Raw genomic sequence first — 17,996 nt, 5'->3', positions numbered from 1 at the left:
CATAACAAAAAATACATGTGACATTGGGTTAGTTAGAGATTTCTTAAATAGACCACAGGAGCACAACTATAAAATCAAAAACTTCTGCTCTTTGAAAGGAAACTAAGGAAAAAAAGAAAAGGCAAGCTTCAGACTGGGAGAAGCTAGTTGCCAAACATATCTGACAAAGCACTTATATTCAGAATATATAAAGAGCCCTTATCAAGTAGAAGACAATCAACCCAGTAAAAGAAACGAGCAAAAGATATGAAGACACTTCATCAAAGAAGATATACAAATGGCCAATAAGGACATGAAAAGATGCTCAACATCATTAATCACAAGGGAAATGAAAATTAAAGCCACAATGAAATACTGCTATACAACCACTAGAATAGCTTAAGTTAAAAAGACTGACATTTCTGGGACTTCCCTGGTGGCACAGTGGTTAAGAATCCACCTGCCAATGCAGGGACATGGGTTTGATCCCTGGTCCAGGAAGATCCCACATGCCACAGAGCAACTAAGCCTGTGTGCCACAACTACTGAGCCTGTGAGCCACAACTACTGAGCCTGCACGCTGCTACTGAAGCTCACGCAATCTAGCGCCCGCATGCTGCAACTACTGAAGCCTGTGTGCCTAGAGCCCATGCTGCACAACAAGAAAAGCCACCACAATGAGAAGCCTGTACACCACAACAAAGAGTAGCCCCTGCTCGCCACAACTAGAGAGAGCCCGCTCACAGCAGTGAAGACCCAATGCAGCCAAAAAAAAAAAAAGACTGACATTTCTAAGTGTTGGTGATGATGTGGAGCAGCTTAAACTCTCATTCACTACTGGCAGAAATGTAAGATGCTACAGCTACTGTGGAAAATGTATGGCAGTATCTTATATAGCTAAGTATACCTTCTTATAGTTCGCAGAAATTTCACTCCTAGGTATCTACTTAATAGAAGTGAAAACAGGCCTGCACAAAGACTTGCAAGCAAATGTTCATACCACCATTATTCACTACAGAATAAAAACTGGATGCTACTTATATGTATATCAACTGGTAAACAGATAAGCAAATTATGGCATATCCATCCTATGGAATACTACTGATCAATAAAAAGAAGTACACTATTAATATATGCAACAACATGGATGAATCTCAAAAACATCATGCTTAAAGAAAGAAGTCAAACACAAAAGACTATATATTGTTCCATTTATATGTAACTCTAGAAAAGATCTTTGTTGCCAGAGGTGGGAACTATAAAGATGCACTGTGGAGCTTTCTAGGGCAATGGAAATGTTCTGTAGTTTGATTAAGGTGGAGGTTACCTGACTATATAAAATTACCAAAATACATCAAACTACACACTTAAGATGAATGAATTTTATTCTATATATTAGCAAGTCGAATTCAGTAGTACATACACAAAATAAGACATCATAATCAAGTAGTATTTATTCCAGAAAAATATCAGGAATTTGTATTACTATCATCTGTCATATTCAAAACTAAAGAAAAAAAATTGCAGCAAATACAGAAAAAGTATTTGACAAACTCAAGACTCATTTTTTTTTTTTTTTTTGTGGTACGCAGGCCTCTCACTGCTGTGGCCTCTCCCATTGCGAAGCACAGGCCCCGGACGTGCAGGCCCAGCAGCCACGGCTCATGGGCCCAGCCGCTCCGCGGCATGCGGGATCCTCCCGGACTGGGGCACGAACCCACGTCCCCTGCATCGGCAGGTGGACTCTCAACCACTGCGCCACCAGGGAAGCCCTCAAGACTCATTCTTAACAGAAACTCATTAACCTGATAAAGGGCACCATACACTGCAATGAAGAGTAGCCCTCGCTTGCTGCAACTAGAGAAAGCCCATGTGCAGCAACAAGACCCAACACAGCCAAAGAAAAAAAATAAATTAATAAAAGAACATGGATCCCAGCTTCAATTTAAAAAAAAAAATTAATTCAGAAACAAGAAAAGCACACCCACATCACTGCTTTTATTCAACATTCTACTGAAGGGCTTAACTAATACAATAAGTAAATACGACACAAGAATTAGACAGGAAGAGGTAAAACTGTCTTTATTTGCCAGACACTATTCTATGTGCCAGGTGTTGTTCTAAGAGTTTCATGCTTTTTAATTCCCACAGTAGTTCCATGAGATAGGATTATGAAAATAAGGAAAGTTGAGGATAAGCAAGTAACCCAAGGTTACATAGCTAGTAAACAGCAAAATCAGGATCTTAACCCTAACCCTAATCCAAGTAGTATAGCCACAGAATCCATATTTTACTACTATGCTATCTTTCCTCGCATCTGGTTGTCTACTTTGAAAATACAAGACACTCAATAGAAACTATAGAACTAATAAGAGTTCAGGAATGTTGCTGCATAAAAAAAGTAACAAATAAAAACTGATAACCGATAGTGTTCTTATGCCTAACAATTTAAAAAAGAGAAAAAGAAGGTCCCATTTCCAATAGAAAAAAAAGGTAAGGTCTTCTAGCATAAACGAAAAATTAAAAAGTAATTTATTTAATTTAATTAAGTAATTTATTTTTGGCTGTGCAGCGCAGCTTGTGGGATTTTAGTTCCCTGACCAGGGATCAAATCCGGGCCCTGGGCAGTGAGAGCATGGAGTCCTAACCACTGGACTGCCAGGGAATTCCCAATTAAAAAGTAATTTTTAAAGATATTAAAGAACATCACAATTAAAGAAAAAATACCAAAAAAGGAAGGAATATACCATGTTCACTCATTAGTAGACTGAACAGATGAAAATTCCAAGTCTTTTCAAATTATTTATAAATTCAAGGTAACTCCATCAAAATCCCAGAATACACATATCAAATAAATCTGCAAAATAATACTAGACAATGTTTATAGAAACAAATATTTAATTAAAATATAAAAACATGGAAAAGAGTTTTAAAAAACCCACTGAATTGATATAGTAGTTACCACTAGGTAGGAAGGAATAGGATCAGGGTGGGTAAATAGGAAACCTTAACTGTATCCACTACTTTTTCTCTAAAAAAGAAAATAAATTATCTGTAGCAAATATGACAATATTAAGATTTGATAAAGCCTGGTGGCAAGTATAGGGGTGTTCTTTTTATCATGCTCTAATCTGGTTGACATGTTTGAAATACTTTATAAAAAAAACAATTACATACAAAGATTACATCATTCTAAGATGTTATAAACCATTTATTTTGAAAGAAGCTATAATTCTATGAACTTGAGAAGAATAGCTCTAGGGCTGTTATTATTATACTATTTTGGGGCTTGGGGATTATGCAATACAGAAAAAAATAGGTATAGTTCATTTTATTCTTGGTGTAGCTTAAATGTATTTAACACTTCTGGGGTGCCTACCAAACTCAAAATACTTTGGTAGGTTATGAAAGAAAGATATAAAAATTAAGTCTCTACTCTCAAAGAGCTCATAATCTAGATGGTGAAATAAATTAACTTTAAAAAATAATGGGCAGGGCTGCTCTGGTGGCACAGTGGTTGACACTCTGCCTGCCAATGCAGGGGACACGGGTTCGAGCCCTGGTCTGGGAACATCCCACATGCCGCAGAGCAACTAGGCCCGTGAGCCACAATTACTGAGCCTGCGCGTCTGGAGCCTGTGCTCTGCAACAAGAGAGGCCGCGATAGTGAGCGGCCCGCGCACCGCGATGAAGAGTGGCCTCCGCTTGCCGCAACTAGAGAAAGCCCTCGCACAGAAACGAAGACCCAACACAGCCATAAATAAATAAATTTTAAAAATAAAAAAAAAATGGGCAGATATTTATGATCCAAGGGTAATGTTCTACCTTTCTTACTTTTCTACCCTCTTACTTTTTTCTGTATTATTTTTCCTTTTTCTGTAGGAAATATCTGCATTACATTATTTTGTTCCTCACCATTATGTGTGGTTCACCATAAAATTAACATCAGCATCAACATATTTAAAAATCTAGAGGAAAAGTGTTTCTAACTGTAATTCTTAAACAGAAATTTCATTTTGGGAGGGAAGTGGGAGTGCATTTTAGTGACATTCACGAAATGCCAGTACCAGTTAAAAACAAAAACAGAAAATTCTGCAATATATATATTTTTTAATTTGTTTTTGTGGTACGCGGGCCTCTCACTGTTGTGGCCTCTCCCGTTGCGGAGCACAGGCTCCGGACGCGCAGGCTCAGCGGCCATGGCTCACAGGCCTAGCTGCTCTGTGGCATGTGGGATCCTCCCGGACCGGGGCACAAACCTGTGTCCTCTGCATTGGCAGGCGGACTCTCAACCACTGCACCACCAGGGAAGCCCCTCTGCAATATTTTTTAATCTATGTGAAATAAACTATTAAAGCAACCCAAGCTTTCAGCTTTAAGAACTGTATCCTTACACCCATCTGAATTTACCTCTTGATTAATACATGTTATGCATATATCAGTTTTCATTTGCTTTTAAGCATTTACATAAACGGGATGTCTATTTTTTTTCTTTTCCCAAATTATAAATGCCAAGAACCAGTTATAAAATCACATTGCCATGAAGTTACACAGAAACAACTATAATTAGCTTTAAAATTTTATTGAAATTCAGGTTTAGATTATTTAACAATATATTATACTGTATATTTTCTAACCAGTATTCTCACCTGCTTTACATGATTTCTAAGCACAATTTTTAAGAATTGATATTTTCTGCCTAATTCCATGATATGCCAATTATACATTCATTAAAATCTCAGATACTCCCCTAAAATTGTTCTTACCTCAACGTCAGAATTTAAAAAAATAAGACCAAATACTGAAAATGTAAGACATTAATATTGTAGCTACTGAAATATAGAAAAGAAAATTTACACAATATTAACTTTAAAATTGCTGTTAACATTTATTGTAGTAATGTAATATATGAACGTTTAACATAACAATATGAATTTTTCATTAAAATGTTCAACCATTTCCTACTGAAGCATGTCCAAAGTTATAAAAATCTTCTCTTTTAAAGTAACCTATACTGAATTAGTCCAAAGGTAATTGTGGCACTTTGGATAAGACATTTATTTTATTGCATATTTTAAGTACCTAAGGTACAGCCTGATTAATAGCAGGTACTGGAAAGAATAAAAAGCAACAGTTTCCTTAAGGAGTAAGTCGTTTGGGATCACGGGGAAACATTGAGGTCTGACGAACATTGTGCAAGCCCAAAAACAGCATAGTCACTCGTTCCAACCCTGGAAAAAACAAAATAATCATTAATTCATTTTCTGAAAATCTCCCAGGGTCTTACCTATTGAAAACTACCAAAATAATATCACTGATCAACAAAATGCTTTTCCTTGTTAGGAAGAAAAATGACTTCTATTATTTTGAGTTTAAAATGGAATATTTTGGGTTTGATTCAGAAACAGATGATGCTGTATGTGGGAAGAACTAAATGAGATATTCTTAAGCTGTATGGAGTCTGTGAAATGTGAACTACAAAAATCTATGTAAATATCCAAAATTTATCATCTAAACAAACAAAGAATATATATATATTTTAAACAAACAAAAAATATTTTATAAGCCTATTATTATGTTTTCAAATGAGGCCAGATTTTAATTATGTAGTCCAGGCCATCAGTGTAAGACGAAAGTCATAAACTGGTTCACAGAAATTTGATTTAATGGAAGTTACCAGAAATTTATTATAATTCAATACACATGAAACATGATGGTTCCTAGCATAAAAGACTCTATAATACATTATTGTACTAAATGTTTTGAATGTAGAAGAGTCTGATTTTGACATGTGACTTAAATACTATATTACTGACAAGAATTAAGAACAAGTATCACCTAAGAAACACAGCAAAACTAGCAAATGAAACTTTTTGTGTGCAATATGATATATCTAGTTCACTGAATTGTAGCAAACTAATACATCCCACAAAGAAGGCAAGGTCAAAGAATACTTTTTATATATCAACAACTTTTAAGTTTAATACATTAAACATCTAAAAGTAATATAAATAAAAGAATTAATATTTTTATTTCTATTCCTTACTCAAAAACATCTGCAGACGTAAATTTGAACCTTGTATTATAGTAACCTAACACTAATGAAAAAAAAAGAAATCACCATATCCCATTTTCCACTCAAATATTAATTAACAAAAATAGGTAGTATTTTGATAACCATTCAAGTGTCTTTCTTCACAAGCACGATGAAAATTTACATAGTCAGTTACAAAAGTTTGTAAAATATCATGCAAAATGCACATCACTCAATATTCTAAGAGAAAATAGCCATAAATTTCCCATTGAAATTTAAACTATGTATATATTCAATGTAGCATTGTTTGTAATAACAAAAGGCTGGTAATACCCTACTTGTCTATCAATAGGAAGCTGGTTAACAAGATTACCATGCACCCTTTCAATGGATTCTATGTAGTGATTAAAAATGAATGAAGAAGCTCAAGTATTGATAAGGAACAACTTACAAAATATAGTAAGTGAAAAATGCAAGGTATTGAATGGTTTATATAGTATACTACAATTTGTATAAAAAATGTATTTTAAAAAGTGCATGTAGCTTTGCATATTGAAGATTATCTTTGCAAAGGCAAAGAGGAAACTAGAAACAATAGTTTTCTGTAGGGAGGTGAATGTACACTCTTCTATATGCTTTGAATTTGAAATTTTTGTAAGTATATTACCTGTTTACCAAAAACCCCAAAACAAACAACAGAAAACTTAAGAGTTTTTGATACGGACATCCAAAAGTTAAGTAAGTTAAATATTTACTCATTTTCAATCACAAAGCAGCATCTTACATATACTCTAGAAGTGGTTCTAAAAGCCAATGAAACGTTACATTTCAACAAAAACATTTAGCAGCAGTCTGATCTAACCTGAGGGAGAGCTTTAATCTGGGCTAACCTGAATGAACTCATGGGTACAGAAAGAAAACAGGATACTCAAAATCAAATTTTCATTTAGTCGTAACTCACTTAAAAAAATTCTTATAATTCAAATTTGTATTACACTTAGCACTTATGAACTTATTTGTAAGTAATAACAATATACAGAATTTACTTTTTGGAGTCTAATGCTGAAGAAACACTTTGACAAATGAAATCTGGGTTGGAAATATTGTCATAATACAAAGAAATATTACCAATGCCTCCACCAGCATGAGGAGGGGCTCCAAAGCGGAAGGAATCAATGTATGCCTTAATTTTCTCCAAATCTACAAAACAAACATAAAAAAAACCCCACATAATTTATCATCTTATTTAGCTTAAAAAAATTGCAAAAGCAATTACTGTACAATAAAGATTAAAACAAATGACTGTTTCTGAAAAGTCTTTAAAGGATTTTAAAATTTATTGTTTTCAGAATATACATGGTCCTCCTCAATATATTTAAGTTGTTTACCAATTCCATGATGTAAGGCTCTCTCTGTTAGCAGCTGAGGATCATGTATTCTTTGAGCTCCTGACAGTATTTCTTCTCCTCTCATGAACATATCATAAGAGTTGGACAGTTTCTGCAGGAAAAACAAACAAAAAAATACCACTCAAGTGGCTATCACCCTATCACACATATGTGGGAAAACACCCTTTGTTGCATGAAGAGCAAGTCCATTTTTTCCTACAATTAATGATGGAACCTGCTCCAATAAACATGATTTGTTTCTCTAAAACAGGATTAAACTAGTGAGGGTTGAATAATAAGTTCTTCCTTGCCTCTCTCAGATTTTATGTTCCCCTTCTCCCACACCTTCCAACAGCAAATCAGAACATTATATCTTCTTTTAAGAAGTAGTGCTGATTCTTATTTCACTTTATCATCTGAAATTTAAGTGTGATATGATTTTAAGATCACTTTTGGAACTTCAAATTATCAACAGGTGTCAGTCTTTTTAACTTTTAAAATGCCATTATTTTAAGGAAAGTAAATTGAACATCAATTTACCATAGCTCAAACTATTCCTTATCAGGTTTTATCTTCTTTCCTTGTCTTTCAATAAACCAATGGTTCTCAAAGTGTGATTCCTGGACTGGTAGCTTCAGTATTACCTTATCAGAAATACCAATTATCAAGCCCCACCCCAGACCAACTAATCAGAAAGTCTGGTGATGGGGCCCACCAATCTGTGGTTTAAAAGCCCTCCAAGTGATTCTGATGCCCACTAAAGTTGGGGAACCAGTGCAGAGGAAAAACAATGAAAAGCCACAAGATATTATTTAGATTAACTACCAGGATAGAATATGAATTCTTAGTTCAAGGTAAATAATAAAATGATTTGGTAAAGTCTTCAAATCTATTAATACTATTTGTTGTTTATATAGTGTTACTTCCTCATATATCTTTAAAAATGACATGAGGAACTTCCCTGGTGGCGCCGTGGTTAAGAATCCGCTTGCCAATGCAGGGGACATGGGTTCGAGCCCTGGTCCGGGAATATCCCACATGCCGCGGAGCAACTAAGCCTGTGTGCCACAACTACTGAGCACCTGTGCCACAACTACTGAAGCCCGTGCTCCTAGAGCCCGTGTTCCGCAACAAGAGAAGCCACCACAATGAGAAGCCCACGCGGCGCCACAAAGAGTAACCCCTGCTCGCTACAACTAGAGAAAAGCCCGCACACAGCAAAGAACACCCAACACAGCCCCCCACACACACAAAAAAAAAAATTAAAAAAAGAAACACATGAAAATTATTTTTAACACAGGTTCTGGGGACTAATTTGCTAGAATATTCAAATTTCACAGTATCATTTTGACCTGACTGACAGAAACTAGTAGCAATACGTATAAAAACGTGTCCATCAAAACTGCAAGTTACTAATGAAAACCATTATTCCCATTGTACAACTTGACACAGTGACAATAAAGTTTTCCCTCTTCCCCCAAACAAGTTATTTAAAATCAAATTACTTACAGGATTTCTTGGGTCAGGCATGGTATAGAAAGGTCTCACAGCCAATGGATATTTATCAAGAATATAAAAATCTGTATCATACTATAAAAATAATAAATATGATTAAAACAGATTTTTAAGAAGTTTAATGAAAGTAAAAAGAAGGCTACCATTTCAAACTGTCTTTTTTTATACATAAGTTTTGTTCTTCAAAATTACTGTAATTACACTCTATATACAATAATTATTCTGCTTCTTTCAAGTAACACCTGTATCCTACAGTATTTTGCCATGATGTTATAAATTCTTCCAATATACAAGTATTTTTAGGAGTTGTTGACTATTCGATCATAGTTCAAATATGCATTTTTCGTTTTCTTTTTTTGGACATGTAATATCCTTACAATTTCTCCTCCACTGAAAATTATGCTGTGATAAACTTCTTTGATTTTCATTTTTTTGCATTGCAATTCTAGCTCATTTAGTTTTTCAGATGCATTTTATAACTATTTTTGTTAAATTATCCCAAATCTCATTGGATTTTACAAAAACTACATTAAATCTATAAATTATTTTAGGAAAAACTGATGTCTTTTACTATATTCATCTTAAAAAAAACTTGATTATTCCCCTCAATAATTTAAATTTTCATTTAGATATATAATTATTTTAGATACTAATCTGGTAGTTTTCTTAGATGAAAACTACAATTGAAATAAATAACATTAACATGAAATTATGATACTTTTGTTAGAAAGAATATGTGACCTACATTTAGTTAAAAAGAAACCAGTCACGTTTCAACTGTTTTGATGTTAAACATTTTTCCTAAAACTGGAGCACAGAGGGAATGTCAACAGAACTGACAAATTAGAAATGGCCCTACTGAAACATCATTTTAAAGGTATAAACTCAGTACTATGCAGTTTCACTAACAGGCTAGTTCCCCAGTCAGTTGAACAGTTTTGAGTGCAACCAGCAGGAGGAGCTCAAGGACTGTTTTTATTCAATTACACAATTTTCTTAATTTCTTTAAAGATCACACGAAGTTTAGCTTTTCTCTTCTTTGGAATTTTAGAAAATGAGATAGGAAAGTAGCTTTCATGTAAGAGGCATAAAGGAAATTCATTCACCCTCTAGTCCCATGAATTAGCAAGGGTAGTCAGGGAAGACCATTTCTAAATAATTTAAAATCATCTTGAGGTCCTCTTTAATCTGACAATCAGACCTAGACATCACTTTTAGTGGTACCTCAGTACAACTTATACAAAAATCAAATACTGAGCTAATCATACCATTTGGGCAAAGCCTGTCTGAGTACTTTTTATTTTTCTAAGAATTAAAAAAAATATATTATCCCCCTTGGTTTTTATTTATTCTGGAATATTACCATTCTAAGAAGATTAGCCCCCCTTGCAACCATTCTCTAGTTCCAGGGTATGTTTCAAATTTATAAAAAGAAATCCAGCATGTACAAGAGTTGTTACCTTTTCCTTTACCAAACGACCCAACAGTTTTTCATTTGGTGTACTGAAAAAGAAACAGGAAATCAGATGTTTGAAGATCAAACAGCAACTTAAAAGAGTTTTAAGTTAATAAGGAACCTCTTCTATTTGAAGTTCTCAAAGGATAAAAAATTTAGCCAAAATACATAGTTGTCTATTCTGCTCCTTTTTAAAAAGGCAACTACTACTGGAAACCAGTTATGAGTGCACCTGGTACAGTTAGTAGGTGCTGCTCAATAATATTTAAATAAATAGAATTTAGCAATTCACTGATTCACAAATAGCATGGATGAAGTCGTTTCCTTCAATTACAGATAATGAAAGTTTACTATACCAACATGGGCTTCTCTTGCCATTAAATGGTTCTACCTCAAAATGGTCTCTCCTTTCTTACTCTTTATCAAAGATTTATAAAACAAAAATCAGTATTCCCAAGTAAAATGTAACAGTGTATATATATAAACCAATTACATTTCTATAGCCAGGACTTTGCTACTTTAAGTTCTATCCTATTTAAGAAAAATTTCCAAAATATTTACAAAAATATTATACAACTTAAAGTAATTATAGAATTCATGGTTTTCCTTAAAATGTCATCTAGCAATGTACAGGATGATTAAAACAATATATATACATATGTGTATACACAAACACATATATATTTGTTAAACAAATAAAGGTAAATGAAGGGTTTTGGGTGAAATATGTTTTTAAAAAAACCATAAAACAAATAATAACCCTCTCTTCCTTCCTATATTGATATGAATTATTGTGTTGGCTTAAATATTTTAACTTAAGAACCCTTGAATAAAACATAAGTAGACAGAAATCTCTAATCTTTATTAAACTATATAATTAATTTCAAAATTATAAATTGTTTCATCTGAATTTAGATAATATAATACAGTTATATCAAAGATCAGTGACTTGTATAACTTTTAGAGATCTTTAAAAGTTTCATACCCTAATCCTGTATGGGGACAGATTTAGGCTGTTGTCTATACCCTCTAACACCACTGATTTAGAAAGAGAGTTCACATATTAGATGATAAAATCACAGGCAAAAGGCCCTATATTTTCTTTAAAGCATTACAAATATGAAGCAGGGGGAAAAATGCACAAAAATGGTGTTTATAAACAAAAATACTGAAGCTTAGGCAAATCACATTAAACATAACATTTTATTTCAGATCACACATTGAACAAAACAAGCATCATACTATATACCAAAATTAATAAAATTGAAGTTTATCAACTGGGTGAAAAAACCATCATTCATCAATATATTTATTCTTTTGTATCTTAAATCTAATTACTAAAGTTTTAAAAATCACAAAGACAAACAAACCTTAGATCTTCTTCATCTCCCATTTCAATTCCGGCTTCCCTAAGCATAGCTAATGCTTCACAATACTCTAGTCTTAAAGTTGGCTCCAAAAATTTGAATGGCTCACATGGGAACTGTTTATTCACCGTCTGAATTTCAGTTTGAAACCTATTTGTACAATGATTAAGAGTTAATAAAAATGTGTGAAATAAATGTTTTTCCCACATGAGGTCACTGTGGCAATACATAAATATAAAAAAAATTTTTAACCAATACTGGTGAAATAAGGAACATACAGCTTTTTTTCTTCCACACACTTGATACACATTTTTTTCTTAAACAAAGGAGCAACATTTTTAACATTTCATTGGAGTTATTATATGTGCAGTGATAAGGAAAGGACAACTTGAACAGGCTCTGGGGTAGAAACATGCCCTTTCCAGATGAACCTGCTCATTGCCACAGATCTCCTAGCTGTCCCGGGAGCCTGTACTGAAGCAGGCAGTTGACATGGACCCAAGAGCCTACATACTATTAGTTCCATGGTTCCACTGATAACAATTTTGAATTCAGAGACAACTCAAAAGGAAATGCTTTTAGAGCAAAGCTCTTTCATATAAAATCAGCCTCAGTATAGAAATTGCCTCAGGGACTTTTAGGCTCTTCAGTAGTAGAAACGGCAGCTAAGAAAAAATATCTGGTAGGTATTGAATATCTGTTTATGTCACATAAAATCATTCTTTGAAACAGTGTATGCACCAGAAAAAAACTGTTATCAAGAAATTAAGTTAAATAAGGAAATTTAAATACTTAAAAAATATTTAACACCATTTCTCAATCTCATTTGTCATCACAGTGGCATTAAAGGATAAAAAACTTTTATAATTCATATCAGCTCACATTGTTAGAAACATAAAATGCCCATTTTATGAGGCATTAAAAAATCTGACTTTTTAATACTTTAATAACACTTGTTATCATCAAGGAAGACCAAATTAATGAACACTTATCTTCCCCCATTCCCATTATACCATAAGTTTGTTTAGGAGAGTGCCTATTTCTTTCTCATTTTAATAATCACTATATGTTTTATTGTCTACCTTCTAAACAGGAGGCACAAGACAAATGTTTACTGTACTAAACTGCTGCTGTGGAAGATGCTAAGATTAAAAAGGTATATTTTTACTAAAGTATTTATGGATGAAATGATAACTGAGGTTTGCTTCATAATAAGAGGGCAGGGGGGAAATGGGTAAAACAAAATTGGCCATGGATTGACAATGGTTGAATTGGGTGATGAGTATATGGGGTTTCATTAGGCTAGTCTATCTACTTTTGTAAGAGATTTAGAATTTTCCATGATTAACAGAATTGAAAAAAGTACGTTTATATTCTATGAAAAGAGTAGAAATAAAAACACTACTACTTCCTGATTAGTCTTAAAGTTTTAATGGAAGTAATAAACTTTAGCCATTGAGTTATTCAAATCTTGATATAAGTAGGGTTAAGATGACCCCAATAATTAATTTTTAAATTGCTTTGCTTTGGATATTAACCCCTATTCATGTTAATCAATGGTAATACAAAAATATGAATATCAATATTTTAACACATTATTGACCGGAGATGTATTAATACGTCTTCTGTTACCCGAATGTCATTAATACGTCTTTTGTTACCTGAATGTCAACCTATCAATACATTTTTAGAGAGTGATACAATTAACATCACTGTGCGAAGTTGTTAGAGCTTAAAATTGATCAAGGACAGCTTATGATTGTCATTATCATTCACATTTTGCTCCATTAGGTTTTTGTTCCAACCTTGTGTATATTATAAATGCAAGTTTATTACCATAAAATTTTCAAAAATGATACAACACGAAATTTTGAGTGAAGAAGAATTTTTCAGTGAATTTTATGCGGATACTTTTTCTGACTGTCCGAGCGACATATATACTAGTGTCTCAGAAGACGACAGTTCTTCAGAATGTAGTTCTGATTTAGACAATGTGAATATCAGACCAAAAAAAAGACAAAAAACCTTAGTGATTGATTCTGATAAGGAAAGTGAAAATGAAACTCAAGGTGCTAGAGAATGTTCCTTTGCTTCTACAGAAGAGTGGATTGAAGACAACATTTCACGAAAATTATAACATCTTACAGATGTGTTAGATGTAACTATTAATGTAACAACCCACAAAGTGTTAGTGAAATAACAGAATTAATTTTTGGTAACAACTTTTCCAAGCTGGTTGCTTCTCAAACAAACTTGTATTGTACACAGAATGAAAAATATAAAAAGTATGATAAGGCTTTAAAATGGACAGATGTAACCAATAGTGACAAGATGAAGTTTCTTGGATTAATAATTTTGATGGGACAAATAAGAAAGTCACACTGGAAAGAATATTGGTTGACTGATCCCTTACTTGAAACACCTATCTTTTCAAAGATTATGACAAGAAGAAGGTTCGAACAAATAATGACATTTCTTCACTTTAACAATAACTCGGAAACTCTACTTCCTGAAGACAGAATTTCAAAAGTTAAAACTTTTTTGGATTATTTTCTACCAAAATTTCAATTGATCTATATACCCAAACAAAAGCTATCACTTGAGGAGGCAATGATAAAGTGGATAGGATGACTCAGATTCAAAACCTATAATCACGGAAAACTTACAAAATATGGAACTTTGGTCAGGATGGTTAGCAAAAGTGAAACTGGATATATATGCAACCTTGCAATTTACATGGGTGAAGGAAAGAAACTGCAAGAAACTATTATCAGTCCTACAATCACCTTGGTTCATGGCACCATATTTATTTTACCAAGACAATTATTAAAACAGTGTGTCCACATCTGAAATATTGTTGAAATATAAAACCAGAGTTTGTGGGATAATAAGAGAGAATCATGGTCTACCAAACCAATTAAAGGAGAAATCTAAAAATCTACAGGGGGAGAAATGACATTCTTACAGACGGGAGAAGTGATTCTTCTTACGGAAAGACAAGAGGCTAGTCCACACAGTGACAACTATTCATGATGCCTCCAGAGCATCTACAGGAAAGGAAGACAGGAGGACTGGCCACCACATAACTAAGCCCATCTGAATATTAGAGTATAATAAATATATTAAAGGAGTTGATCGGGCTTCCCTGGATGGCGCAGTGGTTGAGAGTCTGCCTGCTGATGCAGGGGACACGGGTTCGTGCCCTGGTCTGGGAGGATCCTACATGCCGCGAAGCGGCTGGGCCCGTGAGCCATGGCCTCTGAGCCTGCGCTTCCGGAGCCTGTGCTCCGCAGCGGGAGAGGCCACAACAGTGAGAGGCCCGCGTACCGCAAAAAAAAAAAAAAAAAAAGGAGTTGATCAATCCGGTCAGTATCTGGCAAACTTCAATATCCTCTGGAAAACTCAAAAATGGTATAAGAAAGTGGGTTTCTATTTGAGTAATTGTGGTTTACTCAATGCATTTAAAATTAACTGTAGCATTAATGCACAGAATAAAATGACTTACAAGCAATTTTTGTTAGCAGTAGCTAGAGAATGGGTAAGTGACCATTCTAGTGAATGTAGTGGTAGTCCTGCACCTGGTCTTTCTTGTGGCATTTCTAAAAGAGCCCCCCACAAAGATCCACCTTGTTGACTATCAGGTAAAAGCACATATTCTAGAGGAAATAATACCCACAGGACTAAAAAAAAACATGCTGCCAGAAAGTGTAGAGCCTGCTCTTCCAGGGGAAAGTGCAGTGAAACACAGTATATTTGTAATAGATGTTCTGTTCCCCTGCATAGAGTTGACTGCTATACTGCCTATCACACTCTAATGAAATATTAGAATGCTTTAGTAAGACATGTACAAATAAATAAATAAATACAGTTTCCAATAAATACATTAAGTTTCAAATAAATACATTAAGTTTCCAATAAATACATTAAGTGCAGGGCTTCCCTGGTGGCAGAGTGGTTAAGAATCTGCCTACCAATGCAGGGGACACAGGTTTGAGCCTTGGTCTGGGAAGATCCCACATGCTGTGGAGCAACTAAGCCCATGTGCCACAACTACTGAGCCTGCAAGCCACAGCTACTGAAGCCCGCACGCCTAGAGCCCATGCTCCGCAACAAGAGAAGCCACCGCAGTGAGAAGCCTGTGCACCGCAACGAAGAGTGGCCCCCGCTTGCTGCAACTAGAGGAAGCCCGCACACAGCAACAAAGACCCAACTCAGCCAAAAATAAACAAATAAATAAATTTATTAAAAAAATACATTAAGTGCAAAAAAAGTTGATATTTACTCAAATGTGGGTGTTTCAATATTCACTTAAATAACAAATTGCTGGCCACAGGCGTTCGTTTCTGCAAAAATCCCCGAGTCAATGATATGTTAAAATACATTTGTATATTCTCCTGTGAGAGATAAGTACTAATGATAAACAGGAGAGGGATAGGACAAAAGCCAGAAAACCCAGTTTACAACTGACATAGAAACTTAAAATTCCTAAATGCTATATAGAAGACAGAAAGAAGACTTTTATTTCCAAGTTGCCATGTTAAGTCTACTGAGAAAGCCCAGTGATAATGGTGTCTGAATCTCTAATTTGTAAGCAGAGATTTGATTTTAATCCCAAGGGCCCAATTCATGCTTGGTCTGCTGTTACAAAAACCAAAGTGGAAATTTCATATTCCAATATTAAGTAGCGAAGATGTCAATACCTAAAATAAATGAGTTTCACAAACCTCCTTGAATTATAAATGTAAAAAGAAAATGAGAAAAGCTCTATTCCTTCATTATAGTTTCAAAAGATATTTTGTTTTATAGGGAAACATCTGTCGTTCTGTTGACTATCTGAATGAAAAGTTGCTTAAAATAAACTCTACTGAAATGTTTCAGAGAACAAAGGTTAAAAGAAAAGGCTGGGAGGACTGGCGAAGATCGTAGAGTAGGAAGACCTTGAATTCACCTCCTCCCATGGGCACACCAAAATAACTATTTACAGAACAACTATCGATGAGAACAACCAGAAGACTAGCAGAAGAGATCTTCTACAACCAAAGATATAAAGAAGGAACCACAAAGAGACGGGTAGGAAGGGCAGAGATGTGGCATAGTCAACAACCATACCCCCAACGTAGGCAACCAACAAATGGGAGGATAATCACAACTGCAGAAAATCCCCCCAAGGAGTGAGAGGTCTGAGTCCTATATCAGGTTCCCCAGGCTGGGGATCCTGCACCAGGAAGACAAGCCCGCTAGAATGTCTGGCTTTGAAGGCCAGTGGGGCTTGCATTTGGGAGAACTGAAGTCCCACAGGAAACAGAAAATCCACTTAAAGGGTGCATGTAAAATCTCACATGCTCTGAGACCTGGGGCAAAAGTGGTAATCTGAAAGAAGACAGGGTCAGACCCACTTGCTGATCTTGGAGAGCCTCCTAAACAAGCAGAAGGCAAACTGGGACTCACCCTGGGGACACAGATGTTAGCAGCAGCCTTTTTTGGGAGCTCATTCTATGGTGAGGACACTGGTGCTGGCAAGAGCCATTTTGGAATCCTCCCTCTAGCCTGTTAGCGCATGGACCAGGCCCGGCCACCAGCCAGTCAGCACTAGTCCTGTGAAGCCCCAGGCCAAGCAGCCAATCACACAAGGATAAAGCCCCATCTACCAGCAGGCCAGTAGTAGCTGTAGACACCTTTCCTCCCAAGCCCCCAGCCACCCTAGGATCTGGCCCTGCCCACAAGAGGGCCCAGGATTGGACCCTGCCAAATAGTGGGCCAGCACCAGTCCTGGGACCTGTGCTGCCCACCAGTAACCAGCAGGCTCTGCACTAGGCAGCGCTTGGCAACCAACTGGGCCTACCAGCATGCCCACAGAAGTCAGCCCTGCCATAACAGAAGGGCCTACACAGCTCATACCACAGGCACCCCCTAGAGCATATTGCTCTGGTGAACAGAGGTGAGTGTGTTGCTGGGCTCTATACGATGTCTCCTACATAGGGCCACTTCTCCAAGATCAGGAAACATAATCGACCTACCTAATACACAGAAATAAAAACAGAGAATCAGGCAAAATAAGGTGACACTGGAATATTTTCAAAACAAAGGAACAAGATAAAACCCCAGAAGAAGAGCTAAGTGAAGTGGAGATAAGCAATTTACCCAATAAAGAGTTCAAGGTAGGGAATTCCCTGGTGGTGGTCCAATGGTTAGGACTTGGTGCTTTGACTGCAGGGGCCTGGGTTCAATCCCTGGTTGGGGAGCTAAGATCTCAAAAG

At 35.5% G+C, this 17,996-nt stretch overlaps 1 protein-coding gene across 2 annotated transcripts in view; it reads right to left on the bottom strand.

Moving 5' to 3' along the window:
* Positions 1-4,847: 4,847 nt before the first annotated feature.
* The window catches only part of DARS1 (aspartyl-tRNA synthetase 1), a 65,436-nt gene continuing 52,287 nt past the window's right edge, over positions 4,848-17,996 (bottom strand). Inside the window, exons 11-16 of one of the 2 annotated variants that reach the window (XM_007452020.1) lie at positions 11,743-11,889; positions 10,377-10,419; positions 8,911-8,991; positions 7,402-7,513; positions 7,142-7,213; positions 4,848-5,210 (exon numbers count right to left, since the gene is read on the bottom strand). In XM_007452020.1, the coding sequence (XP_007452082.1) occupies positions 5,119-5,210; positions 7,142-7,213; positions 7,402-7,513; positions 8,911-8,991; positions 10,377-10,419; positions 11,743-11,889 (547 nt within the window). In that variant the 3' untranslated portion in view covers positions 4,848-5,118. The remainder of the gene's footprint in view (positions 5,211-7,141; positions 7,214-7,401; positions 7,514-8,910; positions 8,992-10,376; positions 10,420-11,742; positions 11,890-17,996) is intronic. The other variant, XM_007452021.1, reaches the window with a different exon arrangement.

The sequence above is a fragment of the Lipotes vexillifer genome, unplaced genomic scaffold, assembly GCF_000442215.2.
Source record: "Lipotes vexillifer unplaced genomic scaffold, Lipotes_vexillifer_v1.1 scaffold105, whole genome shotgun sequence".
Lineage (NCBI taxonomy): Eukaryota > Metazoa > Chordata > Mammalia > Artiodactyla > Lipotidae > Lipotes > Lipotes vexillifer.
Note: the sequence above shows the minus strand (reverse complement) of the source record. Positions and strands in the feature narration are given on the sequence as shown.